Source organism: Andrographis paniculata, unplaced genomic scaffold, assembly GCF_009805555.1.
Source record: "Andrographis paniculata isolate CXL003 unplaced genomic scaffold, ASM980555v1 Contig37END, whole genome shotgun sequence".
Lineage (NCBI taxonomy): Eukaryota > Viridiplantae > Streptophyta > Magnoliopsida > Lamiales > Acanthaceae > Andrographis > Andrographis paniculata.
The window spans coordinates 2,976,486-3,002,206 of record NW_026137570.1 but is presented as its reverse complement, the minus strand read 5'-3'; the positions used below and the strand labels follow the sequence as shown (position 1 = coordinate 3,002,206).

General features: G+C 30.2%; 2 protein-coding genes across 2 annotated transcripts; both read left to right on the top strand.

The window, feature by feature from the left end:
• Positions 1–856: 856 nt before the first annotated feature.
• On the top strand, positions 857–2,234 carry LOC127250575 (squamosa promoter-binding-like protein 8). The gene is made up of 3 exons (XM_051273932.1): positions 857–1,497; positions 1,789–1,940; positions 2,024–2,234. The coding sequence occupies exons 1-3, from the start codon at positions 929–931 to the stop codon at positions 2,176–2,178; spliced, it is 876 nt and encodes a 291-aa protein (XP_051129889.1). The 5' UTR covers positions 857–928; the 3' UTR covers positions 2,179–2,234.
• Positions 2,235–17,361: 15,127 nt separating this feature from the next.
• On the top strand, positions 17,362–25,309 carry LOC127250596 (T-complex protein 1 subunit alpha). The gene is made up of 17 exons (XM_051273958.1): positions 17,362–17,600; positions 17,726–17,790; positions 18,432–18,521; positions 18,612–18,698; positions 18,786–18,845; positions 18,919–18,969; positions 19,269–19,364; positions 19,502–19,567; positions 20,313–20,530; positions 20,758–20,854; positions 21,259–21,345; positions 21,997–22,131; positions 22,785–22,889; positions 23,656–23,784; positions 23,879–23,982; positions 24,709–24,799; positions 24,899–25,309. The coding sequence occupies exons 1-17, from the start codon at positions 17,528–17,530 to the stop codon at positions 24,980–24,982; spliced, it is 1,638 nt and encodes a 545-aa protein (XP_051129915.1). The 5' UTR covers positions 17,362–17,527; the 3' UTR covers positions 24,983–25,309.
• Positions 25,310–25,721: the final 412 nt, after the last annotated feature.

Here is a 25,721-nt window from a genome sequence, read left to right as displayed (position 1 = left end):
TATTAAAAAAAGAAGCAAACATATATAGATATTTTTTTTTTGCAAAATAAAAATATATGAAGGTCGAATGATATTATATAAATATTTAAGGTTTTGTTTACTCGTAAGATTTTATTATTGATTTTACTATTTTAATTTTTTTTTTCTAAAACATCAAATTAAATATATATTATTTATTTATTTTATTACATTAAAATCAAATTTTACATTCAAAATATAATATTAATATATATTTATGACACATCAAATGCCTATTCTAATTCAAAACTTTAATGTTAAAAATCAAAGTACAAAACCAATACTTCACAAGTAAATGTACAATACTTTTATACTTAACCTTAATATAACATAATAAAATCAAACAATGGCACCAATAAATTATCATCACTCCTAACAAAAATTGGGAAGACACAACAAAAGTATATTCGTTAAGTTGGAAGCTCCCGCCCTACCAACACCACCAGAACTCCCCAACCTTACAACGGTGGAGATCCATCTGGACTTGAAGTCCATGGACTCGGCAACAACAGCCACTCTCAATTATTGCTTTTTTGTAAATTCTGTCCCTTGTAAGAAGCACATGCTCCCCAAATCCCCCCAAACCCGACATGCTCCCCAAATCCCCACTCAAGTGCCATTTTCACCAACTCCTGGGACTCCAGCACCCATCACCATCCGCACCCAAATAAACGCTGCAGATGACTTAGGACCTCCGATCCAAGGACTCCCCGAGAAAACAACCGTACTCGCAACCTTTCTACGGTGCAAAATCTTCTCCCCCCTTTAAAGCTGACAGATTCTTTTCTCTCTCATTTCCCATAAAGCCTTCTCTCTCTCTTTCTCTAACGCTTTCTCTCTCTACGTCTGTTGTCTGATCGCAGCAGTTCAGTTTTTTTCTTTCTTTCTTTCTCTGTGATCATCAGAAACAATGTTGGACTACGAATGGGGAAGCCCTTCTTCCATGGTGCTCACAAGCGACCATCTTCAAGAACCGAACCGCCCGGTTTTACACCCCTACGCCCAAACCGGTTACGCCTTCAGCCCGGTCGAGGCGCACTTCGCCGCCGCCGCCGCCGGTCAGGATCTGCAGATGAACCAGAACGTCAACGTACAGCATTTCGCCGGTTTTCCTGGACCGGCGTCGTCGTACTACCCGCAACCGGCCTCGATGCTGTCCCTCGAACCGGCCGGTTTTGTAATGGCGCCGAAGACCGAGCCGGGGTTTGAGTTTAACGGCCGGATCGGACTGGACTTGGGCGGGAGGACTTACTTCGCCTCGTCGGCGGATGGGGAGTTTGTGAACCGGGTTTACCTCCGGTCGAGAGGGGTTGAACCCGGTTCGGTTAATGTTCCCCGGTGCCAGGTGGAGGGCTGCTCCGCCGACCTCAGCCACGCCAAGCACTACCACCGGCGGCATAAGGTCTGCGAGTTCCACTCCAAAGCCGCCACCGTCGTCGCCGCCGGTCTGACCCAGCGGTTCTGCCAGCAGTGCAGCAGGTTGTGAAATTACTTAATGCCCCCCTTTGTGAAAAGCCGGTAATGCCCTTCTTGGGGTTTGTGGCGAAACCAATGATTGGGGGCGATCCCGAGGGCACTTATGTCCCTGTAATTTTCAGATTTTTTGAGACTCAAGTGTTCTTCACTTCCTATTAAATCTAAACCGACCACGTGTCGATCGTGGAAGTACATATTCACCAGGAGTTGAACTCCCGGAACTTCTTGAAACAACTTTTCTTTTTTCACATCTCACAAATTAATTTTCTCTTTTTTTTTTTTTTTTTTTTTCAGATTCCATCTCCTGTCGGAATTCGACAACGGGAAGAGGAGCTGCCGGAGAAGACTCGCCGACCACAACCGCCGGCGCCGGAAATCGCACCAAACAAATCAAGACACGATCAAATCTCAAATTATCAGCAACAGTCCCGCCGAAGCAACACAAAGTACAAAATATTTTTCTTACCAAATTTTGAAAAGATACACTTTTTCCTCTAACCCTAACTGACTTTAAAAATCTGCTCAACAGGGCCGCCGCCGCCGCTTGCGCCGCCGACGGCGGCGGCGCCGTTCACCGGGTCGTCTATTGTGACGGTGGCGATTTCGCCGGCGAGATCTTCAGCGGAGTGCTCTTACAACGGCGGCTGCAGCTCCGGGGAGCCGACAAGTTCGCTTTTTTATTAAGTTATTATTAATAATTAAATCAAATCAAAATTAAATTAAATTAAATTAAATAGGGATATGATGTGTTGTCTGGATGATGATGATGATGATGATGATGACGACCTTATTACATAACTACTTACTTACATCAATTGTACGTGCTGGATGATCGATGAGTTATTAGTTAATTAATTAATTAGATAATGTGATTATATAATGAGATTGTCGTCACTCTCACTCTGAAATATCAAATTCTCGATCGATCAGTTTGTTGTTGTACGAGTAACAAGAAATGGATATATTGATCGAAAAATAAATAAATATATATATATATATATATATATATTTATGTGCATTCGATTCCATGGAGGATGTAACAATAATAAGTGTTAGTTTGTTGCATGCAAAGGGTAAGAGCAAGAGTGTTGGGTGTTGAATGGCGATTGGTGAGATTAATTGGTGAAATGATTCATGGCTTTTGCATTCTATTTTTGGTTCTTGCATTATTCTCTTTTGTCTTTTCTCCCGCTCTTTCTCTCTAGTGGTTAGTGTGCTGATTAAGCGACGACGTCTAGCCGATAAAATTATGTAGATTTGATTGGACATAAGGATTAAGAAAAAAAAAAAAAAAGAAAAAAATTTAGACGGCAATATCTGTTTTTATTAGCGTATAGCTAAAATGAAAAATAATACTTCTTTCGTCATTGAATTTCTATAAAATTTGTAGAATTTTTATACGATTTTTTTTTTTTTTATAGTAAACAATGAATAAAATGATAAAAGGTTGTATGAATTTTTTCTAGAAAAGAAAACAAAAACCTAATTATTTATATGAAAGACAAAAAAGAAATGTGAATTTATATATTTTTCCGACGACAGATGAAGTATGTGTTTTGTGGATTACTACAGCTTGCTATCACTTCATACTCGTCGTCATAGCTCTAGAACAATACATGAAAGGAAATCTCTACCATTGTAGAGTTGACTAAATTGTGTATTTTTCATACGAAAAAATATTCTTTTGACTTAAAAAAATCGATATGTTTGCATGTTCAAATGTCACCGGCATCTTGGTATGACTATGGAAGCATTAGAAGCGTGATATGTGATCGTTAATGACCTTGAGCTACTTAATTAGACGTAGATTTTGGGTGTGTTTGTTTGGAGGATTTTTCCCAAACTTTACTATTTATTCCAGAAATATTAAATCAAACACCTATTTTTTATTTTTTATATTATACTAAAAATTAATTTTACATTCAAAACATCACATCAAAAAGTATTTTGTGTTCTTTCAAACGATTCGCTCAACTCTTCATGTATAAAAGATGCTCTAAATTTTTTAATGTGAGTAGAAAGTATACGTGACAAAAAAGAGATACGAGGTCCAACAAAAAAAAATAACCAAGATGTAAGTCAATTCATTGTATAATGTGTTGTAAAAAAGAAGATCTGAAAGGATAGTTCTTGCGGATATTTGTTGGTGTTTACTGTTGGGTATTTAATTAAATAAGTGAAAGAGGAATAAATTATATGTCCCACATTTTATTTGATTAATTTATTTTATTTGAAAAATAAATAAATAAATAAATAATCAAATAAATAATTTATTGCAATTGAATGCAACGTGCTGGACAATTTTTTTTTTCTCTACACGTGATTAAATACAAAATAATCTAAAAAAATATAATATATATTATATTTTCCTCTTTTTTTTTAAAAAAAAATATATACCGAAAACCTCTTCCTTCTAAATTTTTAGATAATTCTCAGCAAATTTGCTTCCAAAAGTTCTCTATTTCGGTTGCGGAATCTGTCATTCCGTTATAATTCGTTCTATCCTAGGAGGTGATCGGTGGAGAGCCGAATTCGCTTCAAGGAAATCGCGTGCTATGCGAAGCTCGAATTTAATTTCGCATCTGTTTGATTTTGTATTTTCGAATTTAATTTCGCATCTATTTGATTTTGTATTTTCGAATTTAGCCGTATCTCATATTTCACGAAAGTATTTTCCAACATTTACTTCATATATAATGTGGTGATAGGTTTGTAGTGAATATTTCCTAAATTTCTTTCAAATGTAAGTTTTATACTTGTCAACAAACAAAGTGTGTCTTTTGTAGTTTACTCTATTGTTTGTGTATATTTTGTTGGCATAGTGTTTTTATAACCACAAAACAAGAACAGATTAAAATTATGTTCATCTATTTTTCTTTCATAAATTTATGTTTTTCAATCATAGGAGATAATCAAAATGTAAGTTAGTTCTTTGTATAATTGTTGTAAAAGATAATGTCTGAAAGAATAGTTCTTGTTAAATATTAGAGGGTATTTAGTTCATGTGTAACGTGATGATAAGTAGGAGTAGGTACGGTTCGGATATTTGCAAACATGCAGGTATTTGATATCTGAACCGAATCGAACAAATACCCGAAATTGTGAACCATATTCGAACCGAAAATTTCGGTTAACCGAAAATATTTGCAAATAATTCGAACCGAACCGAAATTAAAAAATAATATATTAAAAATAATTAAAATTCTAATTAAATCAAAATATTTGCAAATACTTCAAATATCCGAACCGAAACCGAATCGAATATAATTATTAATATAAATTTTAAATTATAATAACATAAATATATTCGATTCGGTTAACCGAACCGAAAAAAATATAAAAAACCGAAACCGAACTGAACCGGGCAAATATCAAATATGCAGTATTTGTTTTCAAATCGAATTTGCTCGGTTAACCGAAAATTCGATTCAATTTGATTCGGTTTAATGGTTTGACGGTTCGATTCGATTTTTTTGCCCACCCCTAATGATAAGTTTGTAGTGAACATTTCCTAAATTAAAAATATTCCAAATGTAGGTTTTATATTAGTCAACAAACATAATGTGTATTTTATTGTTTACTATATTGTTTGTGTATACTTGGTTGATATACTATTTTTATAACCATATAACAACCATTCATCTATTGTGCTTTCATAAATTTGTGATTTTCAACCGTAGAAGATAATCAAGATGCAAGTTAGTTCATGTTAGATAATCGGTTATTTAATCGGTAGAATTTAATATTAAAAAATGAAATTCTTAATTTACGCAACCGATTAATCGGTGAGTGAAAATACGACGGGCCGGTGAACCGAATGAATTGGATTAATTTGGATGATATAATAAATATTATTTATTTATTATATATGAGACTTCGTTAATATTTTAGCTATTTTGCCTATCTCGAGACAAATTAAATTGTGTAGCTCTAAGTTAAACTCATGTATATGACCTAAGTCACAATATTATAAAATCTTATCCGTTTGATGAATTTATTATAATCTCAAACAGAATGATTGAAATTAGAATAAACTATATATAATAGTTTCAAACGGAATGTTTGAAATTATAATAAATTACGATCATCTAAAATGGAAGAATTGAAATTATAATCAATTACGACCAACTCAAACGGAAGATTTGAAATTAGAATACATTACATTGGTAATTAAGGTCATAATTACGATCGTAATTAATCCTCTGTCATTTTGGCATAGTGGAAACATACCAACAACATCATCTCCTTATCTTCTCCTCTCTTTTAGCTTTTTGGCAATCTCTCTAGCTCAGTTCCTCCATCCTATTTGTTCACCGGAGCTCCGAAGATCTGAGGTGTCACTCTCATTTGAGATGAAAACTATTTTATCATTGGGGTTAGAATACCTGCCACCGGAGGCACTATCGGGGCATATCTAATTTTTGAAAAGAGGATTGATCGTTGACCCAATTTCATGATACATTTATTTCTTTCAATGCCAATTTTAATAACAATTCCTTGTATAATTGTTGTAAAAGAGAATGTCTGAAATGATAGTTCTTGCTAAATATTTGTTAGTGTTTAGTTCATATACAACGTGTTGAGAGGTTTGTAGTGAACATTTTCTAAATTGAAATCTTTCAAATGCAGGTTGTATACCAGTCAAAAAACATTGTGTGTCTTTTATTGTTTATGTTGAGATATTTTAGATATTCAATTTAGATTTGAATTTGGTTTATCTATAGATTATGTTGTTTAGATTTGAATTTTTCGAGTCTATATGTCATACTTATTTATAGGCCTCTATTTTGATTATGAATAATAATGCAATTTTTTAGTTTCCGTAAGACACTCTTACATTGTATCAGAGCCTAATTTTCTTTTGGAGTAGATACAATATACTAAGTCTTATTTTTTCGGGTACGTTCAATCTGGAATGTACCCGGAGGTCTTCAAAAAATGAGATTTTGTCTTCAGTTGTTAATCTTTCCGTTTAGAATCTTTGTTTTCGTCTGCGTTTATATTTGAGAGTTTTGTATGCTTATCTGTCTACGATTCATCTATGAACCGTCTGTCATGTTTCTCCATAACTATGGTCCAAGTAGATTGATAGTCCCATTGATGTTAATCTATTGTGCTTTCTTAAATCTACTCGTAAAATTTTTGGAGGAGTTTGTTTCTTCCCGTGACATATTTTTCAACTAAGCCATGTATTTGTGTTATGTTAACATACACATTATATTGAGATCAATTATGATATATATTGTGTGAACTATTACATATATTGACTATGTCTGATTAGCTATATTTAACATCTTAACCGTTACACCTCCGGCTCCTAGAGTCTGTTTGGTTTGAGGAATTTGGAGGGAAATGGAGTGGACCGGAGGAAAAAAAATTACAATTATTTCGTTTGGTTCAATTTTTTTTAAAGGAGATGGGAAGGGAAGGAATAAAGGAGAGGGAATATAAAATGAACTTATTTTATTTTCCTTCAAAATTGGGAAAATTTGGATGAGAGTGAAAGATGTTTGTGTTTTTTTAATTTATAAAATTACTATTATATTCTTTAGTATTATATATTACTTTATCTGCATTTTATTATACATAAACTATATTATACGTATTTTATACTTAAAAATTAGTTATGATATTTTTAAATTTTATAATTTAATTCAATTATAAAATTTTTTTTATATAAATTAAATTAAATTAATCCCTTAAAGATTAGGTTTTAATTAATAAAATAAATTTATATTTATTATATTTTAATTTAACACTATAAATAATATTTATCTTGTAATTTATTCTAGATAAATAAAATTTTTGTTAGAATGATTATTTTGTTATTAAATGATTCAATTTTCTTATATATAATTTTATTTTTATTTATATTTTATTTAAATGATATAAGTATATATATACTTATTTTAAAATAAACTACGTCACATTATTTGTTATTCTTATATCAAAATTGATGTTTTATCAATAAAATTAATAAAATTTTATTAAATATTTTTATTTTTCTTTATTTATACATTATAGGAATAAAATAGTAAAATTATTATATTTTCATTACCCTTCCTTGCTTAACCAAATACAAAAATACTATTTTCACTCACCTTCCCTCCATTTTCTTCCATATGAATCAAACTTACAATTTTAATATTATCTTCCCAACCCTTCGCCCTCTCTTCCATTAAAGTCCCTCCTTTAGGTATTTTTTTTTGTTTAATTATTAGCTAATTAAATACTTTTACACCATCTAAAAATAAATTTTATTTATTTTTTTACATTAGTTTTAATATGATGTATATTTTTTTGTTATTTTATAACTCTTATAATAACAATAATAAAAGTAAAAGTGATATAAAAGTTAAAAAAAATGTTATGCTTACTTTAAAAAAAAAAAGGAAATATTTATTTTTATGACCAACAAACAAAATGTCCATATCTTTTTAATGACAAAAAACTCTTACCGTCATCCAAATGTATGTTCATTTGATCGGACATAAATTTTAACAAAATTGAATAATAATTGTTACTTTTTCTTTTATAATAAAAAAGTACAAAAGTGTAATAATTTATTACTTAAAAAGAAAACGAGAATATTTTTTTATAATAATTCAAAAAAATATGTATACATATAATTTGAATCACGGAAGGTAGTAATATTTTTGAAAGTCCATCAAAGCAAAATTAGAAGGGCGGAATAATTTATGAAATAGCAAGAAGAAGACCAGCGAGAAGACGATAGACAACGCTAAAGAAGGGGGAAGAGAAGGAGGAGTCACCACTTTGCGAATTTATTTGTGAAATAATTTTTGATATTTTGATTTATAAACGATATTATATAATTTTTTTCGATCAGTTTATCAAGATCAATTTATTAATTATTTTCTCTTTGGAGCTGAATTTGTACTTATGGAATAGATTGATATGCTTATAGAGCATGGTGATTAAGAACAATAATTTTAAATTAGAGGAAAAATTATTGTACTCCATAATTCAAACTAAGGTTTTGTTCAATCAAACAATTTTTATATTGATACAATTTTCAAAATATATAATTTATATTTTATTCTTTCAAAAAAATTAACATTTAATTTAAAATATTAGTATTTTTTAAATTATCGATACGGTTTTTCATATCTTACGTAAAAAAAAAAAAAACAAAACCAATTGCACTATCTTCTCTCAACACTAATTCTCAATTGCGATTCTCAAAAAAAAAAAAAAAAAAACTTTTTACAAAAATAAAAAAGTCAAAAAACTTCTAATATTTATTATAAAAAATTAAATATTCAACTTAAAATAATATATTTTATATTTTTTCTACAATTTTTCATTCTACGCATAAAATATCAATCTATCTAAAAACGTTTGGTTTTGTGAACAGAAATGTATCCATTAGCTAAACACTCTATTTTGGCTATTGAATCAATAAAGAAAAATTGAATGTCATGTCCTCCCTTTCGTTCCGGATGAGATGACCATTTTGGCTAGGGACACGATATTTTAGGTAATGTAAATTAGTAAATTATTAATAATAAGGTATAATATTATTTTATTATTTTTTATATGAATAGTGTTGTTGGTATTTTAAATATTTTTAATAGTATATCTCAATAAAATATATACAATATAGATATTATTTTGTATAGAATAAAATTTTATATAATACAAATAAATAAATAAATATATTTATTCATCATTACTATAAATTAATTTTATAAAAAAAAATTGAAGAGTTTTAAAGATATATAAAAAATACTTGTTAATTAAGGAGATAGATAAAAATAAAAGGATTTTGAGTGGATCTTATAGGTAATGGGTAAGATATAAGAAATTTAATTAAATTAATTTATAATCTATCTATATGTAATTTTGGTTTAATATCCAAAATTCAAATTCATTGTAGATTTGTTGAGTGGGCGATTGTTTTATTCTAATTTTCAGTGAGCACTAGAACCTTAATTTATTTTTTTCCTTAAATATTGTTCTAATGATTGTTATAATATAATATTTTATCTTTATATATAGGTGGATACTATACAAGTAGAACTAAAGTTGCTCGATTGCGATAGAGGAAACAACTCCATTTGAAGCAATATAGGCATCGGCCAGTCCAAAACTTGGATTTGATAATAGAGAAGGATGCTTTATTATTATTATTATTATTATTATTATTATTATTATTATTATTACTTTATAAAATTATTGAAATAATTACTCAATAAGATCATTTCAATCAATTTTATTCTTAATCTTAATTTGATTTGGTATATTATTTCAAATAATGTCATTCATATTACTCTTATTTTAATTATTACTAATATGATGTCATTTTTAAAATATTCTTAAGATGATGCGGTTATAGTATCTTCGAGTTCTGAGAGTGACCAACGTGATGTGAATTTTTTTCATCAATAAATAATACTACAGATGAATGTAACATTATATTATTTACTTTGGTATTTTACATGCTTTCAATTCGATTTATTAAGTTTTAGGAGATGTTAGACCCCAAGTCCAAGTGACTCAAATTACGGAAAACACCCAACCGCCGAAATTTCATCTCAAAGTGATTCTTCTATACATTCAAACGTCGCCCCTTCCAGCAGGCTGAAGGCAACAACTTCCATTGGGTTGCGGTGCTTCCACAGAGCAAGAGAATGTAGCTTCCACAGGCCCTTAAACACTAACTTCCATCGGCCCTAGGTCGGTAACTTCGTAACATCTATGGAACACCCCGGCACATACATATTCTATGTGAAAGGCTCCATGAGTCAAGCCGAAAGAAAGAAGAAGGATGATTCCATGTAACTCGAGGCTATTGGGGACATATCCCCGTGGACCGGCTAGGAGTATGATAGAAGCATGTTAAGGTAAGCGGCAGGTCTGTTCCAGAGACAATGAAAGAAGTTCAGAGCGAATAGAACCCGGTCCAGAAGCAATGGAAGATGTTCAGAACGAGTGGAACCCGGTCCAGAAGCAATGAAAGATGTTTAGAACGAGTGGAACCCGGTCCAGAGGCAATGGAAACGGTTGAGAGCTGATGGAAGAAGGTTACCAGGTGGTTGGGTGTGGTGGAAGACATAATTGAAAATGCTCCTTTTAATGGAAGAGGCGGTTACTCTATCTTAGGATTAAAGCTAGGGAAAACACATATCACATACACGCACAATAAGAACAACTTGTATATTTCTCTATTTCTTTTCATGTTTTTAGTTTATGTTTATGCATTTTAATTCGAATTACATGATTTTATGTCTTTTGCAATTTGTTTTACTTGATTTCTATAGATTATCTTAGTTTAGTTCCATCAATCACGTGAGATCTCAGTGACCTGACAACGGATTGACTCTTTGGAGTAAGGGCGGATGGTGAGGGTTAGGACTCTCGAAGAAACAAATGGTGTGTCTGGGTCGGAGCCATTGAAAGGAATGACAGGGACATATTGGTTGGCCATTGGAGCAATGTGAGGGATCGAAAGGAGATTTTTACAATAAGGAAGATGAAGGGAATTGAGGGTAGAGGAAATTTTGCAAGTGATGAAGAAAAAATGATTTGTTTGGCAAATAGGGTTTTAGTAAACCCTGTGATTTGACTTAAAACGGCGTGATGATTACACTATTGTGAGTCACATACTTCCAACCGTCACATCTTATGGCGATCGAGGTTTGACGATTGAAATTCAGGAGGAAGGGAGACAAGTTGTTGAGTATAGAAATTTCAAAATTAGGGTTTGGGCCTAGGATGAGGAAGAGAGTGGGGCTAGTGATGAGCCCGGTAGAATATTCGAACCGGATGCTAGTCGGGTAGAGTGATGGGGCCTAGATAGGTTATCAAAATAGGTTGGTCGGTTCATTGTTTGAAAAGCTCATTTGATTGGAATTTCTTGGTTGTTTAGGAACCGAATGAAGCTGCCGAATTCGTCGTTAACAGTCATAACCGGCCACGTTCTGACATGGGATACAAAGGTTATAACCGAAAGCGGTTCGGCACACGATCTGGTAACCGACCAAGGGACGGTTCTATGCGGTTCGGATGGATGTGTATATCAACGGTTCTGATAAGAGGATAGGGGCATCTTCAATCAACGAAGATTTCATAAAAATTTCATTAGGGATCATCATTTTATATTTTTAGTTACCTTTTTTATTTCAATTTCTAGTTTTAATATGCACCTGTTTGGGATTTGTAATCTCAGACAATTTTCAGTTCAAATTCGAAGTATATTTTTAAATTTTACTTTTGTTGAAAATACACACATCTAACATGACTAAATTGAAAATGCTTTTTTTGGTGTTTTTAATAACACACCCATTTGTGTAATCAAATTCGGAACCTTGTCATATGTTGGAGATGTTAACCACGATATCTATAAAATTTTAACTTAAATTTAAATAAGTTACAGAAATAATTTGTGATGAAATTTTTATTTTTATTTTTATTTTTTGTTAAATAATTTTTAATATAGGTTAAATTGTATAACACTTCCCTATATTTTAGTAAAAATATCCAAAATACGTTGTCTATTATTTATTGTGTGAAATCCCATTGTGTTAATGTAAAGTTGCACGAAACACCCTCCTTGTCCAAAACTGATATTTGGTTCTAAATAAAGACCTAAATTATGCAAGTTTTGTACAAATAAAAAACGTAAAATATTTTAAATAATTTTTTTAATAAAATAATTAAATACATAATTGATCAATTATTTATTTTTATAATTTTTGTAAAAATTAGATAACAATGTTACCTAAAAAAACTATAAAATGAAATATTAATCAATTATTTATTTATTTATTTATTTTATTCAAAAAAATTATTTAAGATATTTTACGTTTTTTATTTGTATAAACTTACGTAATTTAGATCTTTATTTAGAACTAAATATCAGTTTTGAACAAGGAGAATGTTTCGTGCAAATTTTATATTAACACAAGGGAGTTTCACGCTTTAAATAAAAAAAATAATATTTTGTGCATTTTTACTAAAATACAAAAGAGTGTTATATAATTTACCCTTTTAATATATAATATTCCATCAAAATAAATAGCATACTGCTATTAATAGTCGTACATATTGAATAATAAATAATAAAATTAATTGTGATCTAAAAACTATTTATTATTTACATATTATATTTTTAAAATTTAAGCACTATTTATTCTTTAAAAATATTATATTAAATACTTTTATTTCATAGAAAGTATTATATCAAATATTATTTTTATTTTTTATTATTATTTCTAAATTTTTGAATCCAAAACTTTCTTATGTAAACGGAATTATTTGCTGAACTACAATTAGGTTCAAATGTCTCCCACTTGGAAGCCAACCACAATTTCAACCATTTGCTTTAATGTCATTTGCTTTTAGTAATGCATAGTAATATTAATCTTTTTTTTTTTTTTTTTGTGACGTGGGAATCCGTAGCCGCTACTGAAAGTGCGCACCAGTAAACCCTAAACCCTAAATCCTCGGCCGAACTTAATACCTACAAACTAGATCTGACAAGCAAGTCACTAAGCGAACCACAATAATATTCATCTTGATATATATAAGTTCTGTTGTGTTTTGTTATTATTTTTTAAAAAAATGTATAAAATCAAATACAATTTTTAATATAAAATATTATATCAAATCAGGATTTCACCTCAAAAAAATTTCAAAACAAAAATAAAAACACAAAAGATCATACTAATAATGCTAGGAAAGAAGGATATTCATTCATAGTTAACAAAATTTGCAAAAAATAAACAAAGTGCGTATTTTCGTGTAGCGGCTGCGAGTTCCCACGTGATAAAAAATAAAATAAAATTTGCAAAAGATAAATTAAATGGTATGGACAAAATAGGAAGATCAACTATAAATATTATTTTTGTAACAAATTATATAAATGCAATAATGTTAATAGTGAATTTTGTGACTAGATTTCTTATTAAATATAGGCATTGATAATTAATGTCCCACAGTACTCTCCCTTTTTGACCTAATAAGCTTTAATAGTTCTATTTCTACATTTGACTTACATATTTTTTATTGTAACATTTTACATCAGCATAATTCATAAATAAATTTTTCTACAACTATTTTTTTTTATCCATTTCAAATGCCATAAGTGATCTTGATGTAAATTCGAAAGTATTTGAACCCATAGTTTTACGGTCATGACTCCAACGTTAAAGACAATTAGACCATAAGAATTTTTTCTTTTGAAAGATTTAATTTAAGATTTGTAGTTAAATAATATTTTATCCGAGGAATTTTTTTTTTCGAAAAATATAGAATTTAAATACTAAATTTTGAAAAAATTGGGATAAAGAAACACACTCTTGTGGTTCGAAATTTTTATTTGAAATGGGTATTGCTTAAAATTTTTGTTTAAATAGTATCTTGATGTGATATTTTATTAAAAAAAATAATACTACATATTTTTTTTTTACAAAAATTAATACTCCCTCCGTCCCTTAACAATCTATCCATTTTTTCATTTTAGTCCATCCCATAACAAAGTATCCATTTTCTTTTTTTAGTAATTGTACCGTCTACCTAACATTATAATTACCCTTTCAATTTATAATATATTACACAAATGTCATCACTTTTATATCATACAATACTAATAGGGTTAATTTAGTCTTTTATCTCTATTTCTACTTTATCCCAATATAATACTAATATTTCTAAAACTCTGTGCAAAAAGCAAATTGATATATATAGATATGAGACGAATGGAGTAATAAATAATATTAACAAATAGGTGTGAACATTAGGATTTTTTGTTTGAATTTTGCCAAATTCAAACTAATCCGAAATTTTGATTTTTTTTTTTTAACAAAACCAATCCGAACCGAGCATAAATAACTGAAATTCAAAAATTTGAAACCGAATTAAAACATTCAAACCAAATTGAAATAACCCAAAATTCTAACTTTTGAATTATTTTTTAAATTTTAAATTTTATTTTAAATTTTTATAATTTTTTTATAATATTAAATGTATATAAGATACAAAAAATTAAGTTTACTAAAATGTAATTGGTAATTTTGAGTTTTTATTTTTATTAAAATATAGTACTAATATTTTAATAAAATAGTAAATATATAAAATAAAATATATTAAAATGTTATATTTCGAATTTCAAATTAGTTCAAATTTATAGTATCACAACCTAAAAATCCAAAATTTATCAAACATTAAATTTGAATCAATTGAAAAATTTTAAAAATCCAAATTAAATTTTAATTTAGTTCTAATCAAAATTTCGAAGTTTAGATATTTTGATAACCCCTTTAACTACAAGTTCAAATATTCTTCCTTTAAAAGTCATATTAAACACATAATTTAATATTCACATTCAAGATATTACATTTTCATTTAGGGTGTGTTTGTTTGGGGGTTTGAATTTTGAGTTGGAATTTGAATAGTAAAAATTTTGAATTTGAATAGTTGTATGATGTGATATAAATAGGTGATGATGTGATGTTTTGAATGTAAAATTGATTTTTAGTATAATATAAAAAATAAAAAATACGTGTTTGATTTGATGTTTTTGGGGAAAATTTTTTGGATGAATAGTGGGATTTTGACAAAATCCATCAAACGAACACACCCTAATATTCAATTTCATACATATTTTAAGTTCAAATATCATCCTTAATACTCAGCGTCCCAAAAGTAAATATCTATTTGTTTTTTGCACGTAATTTTAAAAATATTAGTATTATATTAAGATATAGTAGGAATAAAGTAGAAATCACTAAAATAACCTTATTAGTATGTGTGATATAAAGATAATGACATTTGTGTAATATATTGTAAGTTGTAAGGGTATTTGTAATGTTAGGTAGATAGTACAGTTACTAAATAAAAAAATAAAATGGATACTTTGTCAGAGGACGGACTAAAATGGAGAAATAGATACTTTGTTATGGGACGGTGGGAGTATTTATTTTAAATTTAAATTTATATTATTTTGAAAACAATTCACAACACATAAAATAATAGTATTAACAAATACACAAGTTCTGGGTGTGTTTGTTTTGTGAAACAATATTTTGTGTATGAATAATATAAAAATGATAATAAAATAATATAAAAATAATGAATATGTACGATATATTAATTATTTTGAAAAAAAATATTTGTATTTTTTGGCTAAAATAATACACTCTCTGTCTATATTTTTTTTCCCACATCATTTCTCACTATTCTATACATTATAAAAATTATTGTCAATAAATTTCAATTCAATACTAACATTTTATATGAATTGATGTGTTGACTCGATACTTTTTTATATATATTTCTTTTATTGAATATTTATAATTCTTTATAAAAATATATTGTTTATCCTAAAAATAAGCATCTAAAATACTATTAAAAAACTATCAATTAAATACATCCTTTCTAACTGATAATTCATATTTCAAAAGTTTTTAAATTTAAAATAACCAAAAATACCCCTAAGCATAAGTAAATATATCAAAAAAAAAAAAAAATTGTCTAGAAAAAAAATTTTTGATAGTGTGGGTAAACTTGTGAGTTGTGACTATAAAAAGTTAAAGTAAAAACCAACATATTTTTTTTTTTTAAAAAAATAGCATATTATACCTATTTATTATTTTTATAAAAAAAATATTTTTTTGAATCATTTTACAATATAAACACAAAGCTAAAAAAATCCAAGAAATAATAGTGATAGTGTTCTATTTATTTTAAGTTTTTTTTTTAATAATTATGTTTTTTTATATTATTTTTTAATAATTACAAAACACCACATCATATTTATTGTTTAAATAACAATAAAAAACTAAAGAGTGTGCTTGTCTTTTATTTAGAATAAAAAATTCTATTGTTTAATTCCAACTATTTCAAATAAAAATATACTCCTTCCGTCCTAAATACCGTGTCTGCTACACCGTAGACACCGTATTTTAGGAGGAGTGTAATTAGTAGATAATTAAAAATGTACTAGTGAAAATAATTATCCTATAATATAAATAATTATAAATTAAGATTAAGATAACTAATTAGTTTAATTAAAATTAAAAAAAATTAAAAATTTAAAATGAAATTAAGGTGTGTAATCATTTTAAAAAAAAAAAGAAAGTGACATGGTATCTGAAAACCAAGGGAGTATTATTTTATCTTACAATTCATATAATTAAAATACTTTTTAACTAAATTGCTAATAAAAAAATTTACATTTCAATTCAAAACAAAACAAATCCAAAACATTTTGTTAATGGATTTTTAGAGGGCTTAGCTATGTGTTTTAAATTATTCATTATTTTTTTCTTCTAAATTTTTAAATTTTATTTATATTATATTAAATTATAATTCTATATTCTTAAATATCATATCAAATAATTATTCAAATTCAAATATTTAATTATTAAAAACAAAAACTCCAAACAAACACCCTCCTAAGTATATGCACACGCCAATAATATTTAAACTTAAGATTCAATGACAGATAATAATACTGGCTTCGTCCCACATAATTTGTCCCTATTTTATATTTTCGTCCGTCCTACATAATTTTTCCTTTCATTTTCTGAAAAATTGATTATACACTTTAATCATATTTTAAAATTTAAAATTTAAATTTTTTATAAAATTAAACAATTTAATTATCTTAATTTTAATTTATAATTATTTTTAATATATAATCATTATTTTTACTAATACACTTCTTAATTATTTACTAATTATATTTTATTTAAATTCTCGAATCTATCTATATTACATTGGGAGCATTAAATATATTTGGGCCGCAGAAGGAGCGGCCCACTTAGCGTATAAATGGGCCTGAATTATGTCCTAATTGAGCCCAAATGTTATAAACGAAGCGTACGACGTCGTATTCCCAAACCCTCCCTCCCAAACCTCTCCTCTTCTGCTTCTGCTGAGGTCTCCTTCCTTTTTCACTAGTCCCTTCGCTGCTCTCTCGGCGCTCAACTCGTCAGAAAACTTTCACCGCCACTTCCACTCTCAATCTCTCGATCGAGCTAAGCGATCCGGACTCGGATACTTTCACATGGCGATTATTTCTCAGACTCCTGATATTTCCGGCGAGCGCCAGTCCGGCCAGGATGTTCGCACTCAAAATGGTGTGTGCTCCTCATTTTTGTTCGCAATATGCATCGGTTTATGTACAAATGTGTTTTGTGTGTTTGAGAATGTTGCTTCCTGTTGATATGATTTTGGATTTATTTTGTTTCCGGGAAATGTGCAGTGGTGGCGTGCCAGGCGGTTGCGAACATTGTTAAATCTTCGCTCGGTCCTGTTGGCCTTGATAAGGTGATTTTTTTTGGTGTATTCTGTCATTTTCGTACTTGCCATTGATGTTGTGTTAATGTCTAGGTTGAGTTGGTTGCTTGTGGTGCTTGTGTTTAAACTATGGAGGATATTGAGTTTTGGATCCGGAAGTTTTGTGCTAATGTAGCTCTAGAATTTTGGAATGTTTTTAGCGCGTTTTGTGGATTTAAACACTGTCGAACATTGCATCTTATGAGTATGAAATTATTTGAATTTGAATTTGATTGGAGGGTAGGTAATGATAAGCTATTGAATTCTTGAATTTTCATAGTTATGTACATAAAAGAAAATCTTGATTTTGTGAGTGTTTTTGTTTAGTGAATTGAGTGTTTCGACATTTTTGTATTAGGAGGATACATTCTGACCTAGAAACTAAGTTTGTAGGGCAATGTTAGCTCTGAAGATTCATAGAAAGTAGCTTCTGTTTTCAGTAGCTGTGTGGGCAGTGAGCCTTTGAGAGTAACTATGGATTGTGTGAACATAAAGCATGCTAATACTTGTTAGATGGCAATGCTTGCTTGTTTAGTTAGCAGTCATCTAGTGTTGAATCTCTTTCTATTATGTTCTCACTTGAAGTGAAATCAGGATTATATTTACTCACTCCAACTTTTTGTACTGCCCAGATGCTTGTAGACGATATTGGTGATGTGACAATCACTAATGATGGTGCCACAATACTAAAAATGCTGGAGGTGGAGCACCCAGCAGCCAAGGTGCGTAGTTTATTATAAATTTCCTAGAGTTCTCTAATTGTAAATTAATTTATTCTTATCTTTGTTGTTTTGATCTAATTGTGGTAATAGGTCCTAGTTGAGTTAGCAGAACTACAAGACCGAGAAGTTGGTGATGGGACAACTTCTGTTGTTATTATTGCTGCTGAGCTGCTCAAGGTAGCTTTGCTATATCCCTGTCTGAAATTCTTTAAGTTACCCTTTGGTATGCCTTTTGAGTATTTAGTTTTCTTGTGTTTTCTGCAGAGAGCAAATGATTTGGTGAGAAATAAGATACATCCAACATCAATAATCAGTGGATACAGAGTGAGTATGATTATTTTCATCTGGTTTACAATGGATGCTGCTTTCTGTAATTGTCTAAACATCTCCTTGACAGCTTGCTATGAGGGAAGCGTGCAAGTATGTTGATGAAAAGCTTGCTGTTAAGGTACATTAGCCTGGCTATTTGTTGCCCCAAATGCGATATTTTTGTTTTCTTACAGTTCGCGTGTTGTTTCTCTATTTTCCAAGTTTATGAATAGGAAATAATGTTAGTTCTAAACCCTTGAAAAATCTAGTGGTACAATGAGTTACTTGTAAACATATAGGTTATGAATTCTGGATAAAAGAATTAATGTTGTGGTAAGATTTAGTTGGCTTACAATTTTGGCATGATATGCTGTCTTTCTTTCTCTCTCTCTCTTTTAAAATTGGAATTGGCATGATATTCTATTTTATGTATGCTAGGTGGAAAAGCTGGGGAAAGATTCTCTTGTAAACTCTGCCAAGACTAGCATGTCCTCAAAGTTGATAGGCGGTGACAGTGACTTCTTTGCAAATCTGGTAAATGGTTGAATGGGTTGACATTCAATCTGAATGATAATCTTTTGGCTCCTGCCATTCTGAATATTTGTGGTATTTGGTATAAGCTCTTTAACTTCTGCTCATGAAGAACCTGATTCAACTTATTCAATTTTCAGGTTGTGGAGGCTGTGCAAGCAGTGAAGATGACTAATGCAAGAGGTGAAGTTAAATACCCAATCAAGGTTCGTACACAGTGTTTACTTATTTCTTGATAATACTTCAATCTTGAGATCAGTATGAGCCTGTTCCATAGGGCGCTTTTCACTATTCTATTACCCTTTTTCATTTTCATTTTTTTCATCTTCTTCTGCAAAGATCTATTTCCTGTGTTAACTTCATTTCAGTCAAACAAAAATATAGGCAAGTACATTGCATGAACACGTTACCTCTTATATATGTACGTGGGGAATAGTTCAAAGTGCTACACGTTATTTTCTTTTATGGGATGTATTGATGTAAGGGGATTTGGGAATGATTAATCACGTTATGTAGAATGCAGGGTGTGCTTGCTTGTGTGTATGTGTGTGCACATTTTTTACCTTAATGTTTTGAGATGAAGATAATTGTTGGATTTGATGTTTTGAATAATAATGGGTGTTGAATTTGATGTTTTGAAAGGAAAAATAGTAGAATGAATAGTTTTTTAAAATAAGGTGGAAAACTGATTGTGAATAGACCTGTAATTGTGCGAAACATTTATTAATCTTTTATTTTTTTTCCTATTTTTTTTTCACTCAATATCAGAAGTACTTAATTTTATGTGCATGCTGGTTCGGTGAATTTGAAGTTCCTTTTAACTCACTTTTTTGATTCCATGTGAAATTTTCAATTATCAGATTTCAGATCTAGTAAATGAATTCAGAATAGATGAGCGCATGCTATGAATTGTTTTGTAGCTGTAATTCACATAATCTTCTTGATGCTCAGGGAATCAACATACTAAAAGCCCATGGAAAAAGTGCTAGAGACAGCTATTTACTTAAAGGATATGCACTCAACACTGGACGTGCTGCACAAGGGATGCCTCTGAGGGTTGCACCGGCCAAAATTGCTTGTCTTGATTTCAATCTTCAAAAGACAAAGATGCAAATGGGTATCCAAGTTCTGGTCACCGATCCTAGGGAGTTGGAAAAGATTCGCCAAAGGTGATTATCTCTTTTCATCTTTTATAAATTGTTATGTTTCAGTGTAATTGTTTTTACTCTCCAGTCTAGACTAGATTTAGTTCATTGATCTGTTTAGTTTTGCTTAACTACTATTCGGTATTGGTTATATCCTTCAAATAATGTATTCCAGTGCAGCCTCAATAATTTGCCCATCAATTTCTGTTTGGCTAGGGTATTGTGGTAATTATGCAACTTATTTCTTGCAGAGAAGCTGACATGACAAAAGAACGCATTGAGAAGCTTTTTAAGGCAGGAGCAAATGTCGTGCTAACCACAAAAGGGATAGATGATATGGCACTTAAGGCAAGTTTTTTCTGTAATGCTGTGTTTTGTTAATACCTCTAATTTTCCTTGATCCTGGTAATAAATACCAGTAGTAAGAGCATCTATGCTTCCTATTTCCACATGCTATGTGGACAACACATCAAAGATGTTGATTCTATGTCTAGTTTGTTTTCTTTAAAAAGAACTATCTTACCAGAAGTTCGAGGCTTGTTAGGCCTTAGCTTTCATTTTTGGAATGCTTCAATATTAGAATTATTTTCTTGTTTGCATGTAAGAAAATGTTGTGGATTTACATTAATTATTGAAATCATATGCAATTTATCATTTTTATTTTCTTTATTCTGTTTAAGGAATGTAAGTTAAATTGTCCTTTGTATTCTGTTCGTTGATTAGTGTTAAATCTGGTCTTATTGTTTCGACAGTACTTTGTGGAGGCTGGTGCAATTGCTGTGAGACGTGTCCGCAAAGAAGATCTACGCCATGTTGCCAAGGCAACTGGTGCAACTGCGGTATATGCTTCTCATTATCAAATGATGCATATGCTTTCTATATAATGTGCACCTGTTTCCTTCCAATATTATAATACTTTATAACAAATAAATTCAGGTTAACATGGAGTTTGAAACCAGTCATATAAAATTGACAGCTACTTTTTGACATTTCAAGTGTCAGTAACTGTAATTTACTAGGATCTAAAAAAGTTCAATTTTGCGCTCCAGTTTTTGTTAAAGGATGAAATGAAGCTGTCTCTTCAGTTGCATATTCTGACAATGTTTATTCTCTTATCTTCTGCCTTCGATGAGAAAAAAAAACATTAATAAAGTTGTTTCATGCTGTGGAGTAGCAATTCATCCTAATTACTTTCTCAACCAAACAATGTTTGTAGTGAATTTCCCTAATAATATTCTTCCAGATTCTATGAAGTTTCATATCTAAAAATAATTTGTAGGAATACATTCTTTAGTCCAACAGACATGGGTGTTATTTGTGCATATGAAATTTTGACTGATGAGCCATTAGGATGTTTGCCTTCACATTAAGATAGTATGTTATTGTAGATAACATAATGAAGCAGCGGGGCTTAAAATGGTTAATGTGGTAATTCCTTTGGCCATTGTCCTTGAGTGACTCCTACCTATCCCACTCATTTTTCTGTGCAGGTTTCAACATTTGCAGATATGGAAGGGGAAGAAACATTTGATTCCTCATTTCTAGGATATGCTGATGAAGTTGTTGAGGAACGCATTGCTGATGATGATGTGATTATGATAAAAGGGACAAAAACATCAAATGCGGTATGAGTTTTAATTTTGTAGTGCAGTAACAGTATAGCACTATGACTTTTTTCTTTTTTTTTTTTTTTTTTTTGCAATTTGAGCATGTTGGATAAAGGCATCTATGTTTCGATGCCTTCTTGAAAAATGAAAAGAGAAGTGAAACTCAATCTGCCAAACACACTTTACAAAATAATATTTTACCCTGATCATGCAAGTAAAGCATTTCAAATAATTGACTATTAGTTGGTTGTTACGTTTTATGATCACAATTGCAAAATCCTGTATCCTACACCTGATAATTATAACTGCTATATATTATATCTGATTACATTATAATTATGTTATAATACTTATCCAATCAACCTTATAAATTAAGTGTTGTTTGTTGATTTGAACTGTAATTTAAAAACTTTCCATTACAGTTCAAATCAACAAACAACACTTAATTTATAAGGTTAAAAGTTAAAACACTCACAAGAAATTTAGAATAAATATCCAGACATATATGACTGGTTTCTTCTTTCTAAACTGTTGGTATCGAAATATTTCTTCATTTGTTTGAACCCCGGCTTATTTATTTGGTAAATTACCCTATGTGAGCTATGCATAGATTTTAGATCTATGCAGAATTGCTGGATTCATATTATTAATCTGATATGTGTTTTCTGCAGGTTTCATTAATACTTAGAGGTGCGAATGATTTCATGCTTGATGAGATGGACAGGGCATTGCATGATGCCCTTTGCATTGTCAAAAGGACTCTAGAATCAAATACTGTAAGAATCTTGCTCATAACTTGTATCCCTGTAGGAATGTCTTTGTTTCAACTTTATTTTGGTCTGAGCATTAAGTTTACCCATTTCAAGGAATTTTAACTTTGTGCTGTTACATTGGCGTTGTTTCTTTAGGATTTGCTGTTAACATTACTTCCAATATAAAGATATTGGCTTTATTTAAAATTTAAATATATTTTTGGTCTGAAATAAATGTGTTCTCTTGAGTAGAATAGCAATAAATATTAAAATAACTTAGTATATCTTATATTAAATATATACATATATACTTGTGTTATATATTGATGTGATTGTAAAATTGATAGGTATATATAGAAGTCTGGAATATAGGCTTCATGTGTGCGAATCAATTTGAAGTTAATTAGGATTAAAGATTTCATAATTTTGTATATATATATAGCAGAAATTAAATATAATAATTCATGAAGAGATTTTCCAGATTGGCATCTGATGCACATTCTTATTAGTCATCTTTGGCCTTTTTTTGTAGAATGATCAAATGAATTGTAAAAAATGGGTTGAAAAATACATGTAAACAAACCTATTATCTCCATAGGTCATATATGCTCCACTGTTATTTTTTTCATTTTGTTCGAAGCTAGGCAGTTCGTAGATTATATTCAGTCTTGATTTTCTTTTAAGTATTAAGATGTGTTAATGTGTCAATGTTACCTTGGGGCTCATCTAAAAACTGATGCTACTATATATACATACTCGTTATTATACTGAGGAATTTATGGAATTATAGGTTGTTGCTGGTGGAGGCGCAGCTGAGGCGGCATTATCAGTATATCTGGAAAATTTGGCCACAACCCTAGGATCCAGGGAGCAGCTGGCTATTGCAGAGTTTGCCGAATCTTTACTTATCATACCAAAGGTCCAACGGGTTTCCTGAATCATTAGTGTCAAATCTCAGGTCCTCTCTTGATTATTATTACAAAGTGAAGCAATTTGGGAATATTTCATTTTAGGTACTTGCTGTCAATGCGGCCAAAGATGCTACTGAACTTGTCGCTAAACTACGAGCTTACCACCACACTGCACAAACTAAGGCAGATAAGAGGCACTTGTCAAGGTTTGTATTCCCTGTTTGCTGCCTTGTCAGTTTACTGATTATTTGATGTCATTTTTTTATCATGAAAAATTTATGGAAATTTGAAATTAAATTCTCCGTAAGTATTGATTCATCTATTTTAGAGTTTGCCATGTGCCAGGACTAGTTCTCCCTCTTGCACATTATTATTTTTCATGAATAAATGAATCACTAGTGTTTGGATTGGGCTTGGGGCTATTCCTGAATCTTTCTCCTCCAAAATCATCAAATTAAATAATTATTTTATTTAATATACCACATCAAAATTCAAATTTTCATTCAAAATATCACATCAAATTATGAATTTAATTTTTTACTATTCAAACCCCCGAACCAAATCCAAACACCTAGTTTCCTTTTTCTTTTTCGTGGTGTCTTGTCGATTTTAGTAATGCCTCATACATCCAAGATATAAGCCTGATATGAATTGTCTGGAAACATGATAGACAGAACGAAAAGCAAAAAGATTCAATATAGTGAAAGGGAAGAGTTCAAAAGTAGACAGAAATGGTTGTATGGATTTATCATTCTTCTCGTCGATTCTTCCTATTTCCCCATTCATTTTATTACGACTTAAATCTTCATTATAATTCTAACTCCTTTCTCTGCACACCATGTGGCCGAAGTATTCTGCGTTACGAATTGTCTTTGGTGCTTATAGAAGTATTTGAATGAAAAATGCTAATTACCCTTTTTATATTGTTGCAGCATGGGTCTCGACCTAGTGAAAGGCACAGTTCGCAACAATTTGGAAGCCGGAGTAATCGAGCCAGCCATGAGCAAAGTAAAAATAATCCAGGTTAGAGAAAGCACCCGACATCCCATCAACGTTTGGAATTCTCTATTATGCAAAATTTTGTTTTAACTTTAATTCTCTCCAAAACATCTTTTTTCACAGTTTGCCACCGAAGCTGCTATTACCATTCTTCGAATCGATGACATGATTAAGCTTGCAAAAGATGAAAGCCAGGATGGGGAGTAGTAAAATAGTCTTCGGCGTGGAAGAGCTTCGTCATCCATGGTAAAAAAAAAAAAATGTGTTATTTTTTTTTTTTTTATCGTTCCTGGTTATTTGTGTTCGAAATCTGCCTATTTTATGCGTTAACTATTTATTTGTGATCATGAGAATATGCATTAGCGAGTTATGGTAGCTTATCTGTTACGGATTGCGCGAAAGATATGTTACGCTTGTTTTTGATGGATTTTGTCTGATTTGTCGCAATGTGATCTTGATTTCAATGTGGATGTGTCACGATATGTATCGTAATTTTTGTGTTCGAGTAGCTGAGGATAGTGAAATTTCATGCTCTTTTGGAGTTCGATTTTGTTTTTTGGTTTTCGGTTTTAGTTCGATTGTTGTTTGAGCGATATTTTGTCAGAGAAAATAATTATATTTTTACATTAGGGAAAAAAAAAATTGAAATTAAACTTCAAATGATCAGAACCTGTGTTTGTGATGTTTTCTTATGTTTAACATTTCTTTCTTGCCTTATCAAAGATCTTTGTTTTGTTAATGTAAATAGTTGGATATAAGAATTGCTTAATTGTGTTTGTGTTATGAAAATGGTAAAAACATTTAATTGAAATTAGCTTGATATGGTATAAATATATAGTTTATATTATGAAATTGAATCTTATATTTAATATATAAATAAAAATAATATATAATGGGATTTAGAATTAATTAATTAATTAAATGACTAGTGTATTAAAAGTGGGAT

Bases quoted from the DNA above. Each gene is read 5' to 3' on its own strand.
- LOC127250596 (XM_051273958.1), top strand. From the start codon at position 17,528: ATGGCGATTATTTCTCAGACTCCTGATATTTCCGGCGAGCGCCAGTCC. The intron at 19,365-19,501 runs GTAAATGGTTGA...TTCAATTTTCAG, and splicing joins GTGACTTCTTTGCAAATCTG to GTTGTGGAGGCTGTGCAAGC. The intron at 22,890-23,655 runs GTAAGAATCTTG...ATGGAATTATAG, and splicing joins GGACTCTAGAATCAAATACT to GTTGTTGCTGGTGGAGGCGC.
- LOC127250575 (XM_051273932.1), top strand. From the start codon at position 929: ATGTTGGACTACGAATGGGGAAGCCCTTCTTCCATGGTGCTCACAAGC. The intron at 1,498-1,788 runs GTTGTGAAATTA...TTTTTTTTTCAG, and splicing joins TTCTGCCAGCAGTGCAGCAG to ATTCCATCTCCTGTCGGAAT. The intron at 1,941-2,023 runs GTACAAAATATT...TCTGCTCAACAG, and splicing joins TCCCGCCGAAGCAACACAAA to GGCCGCCGCCGCCGCTTGCG.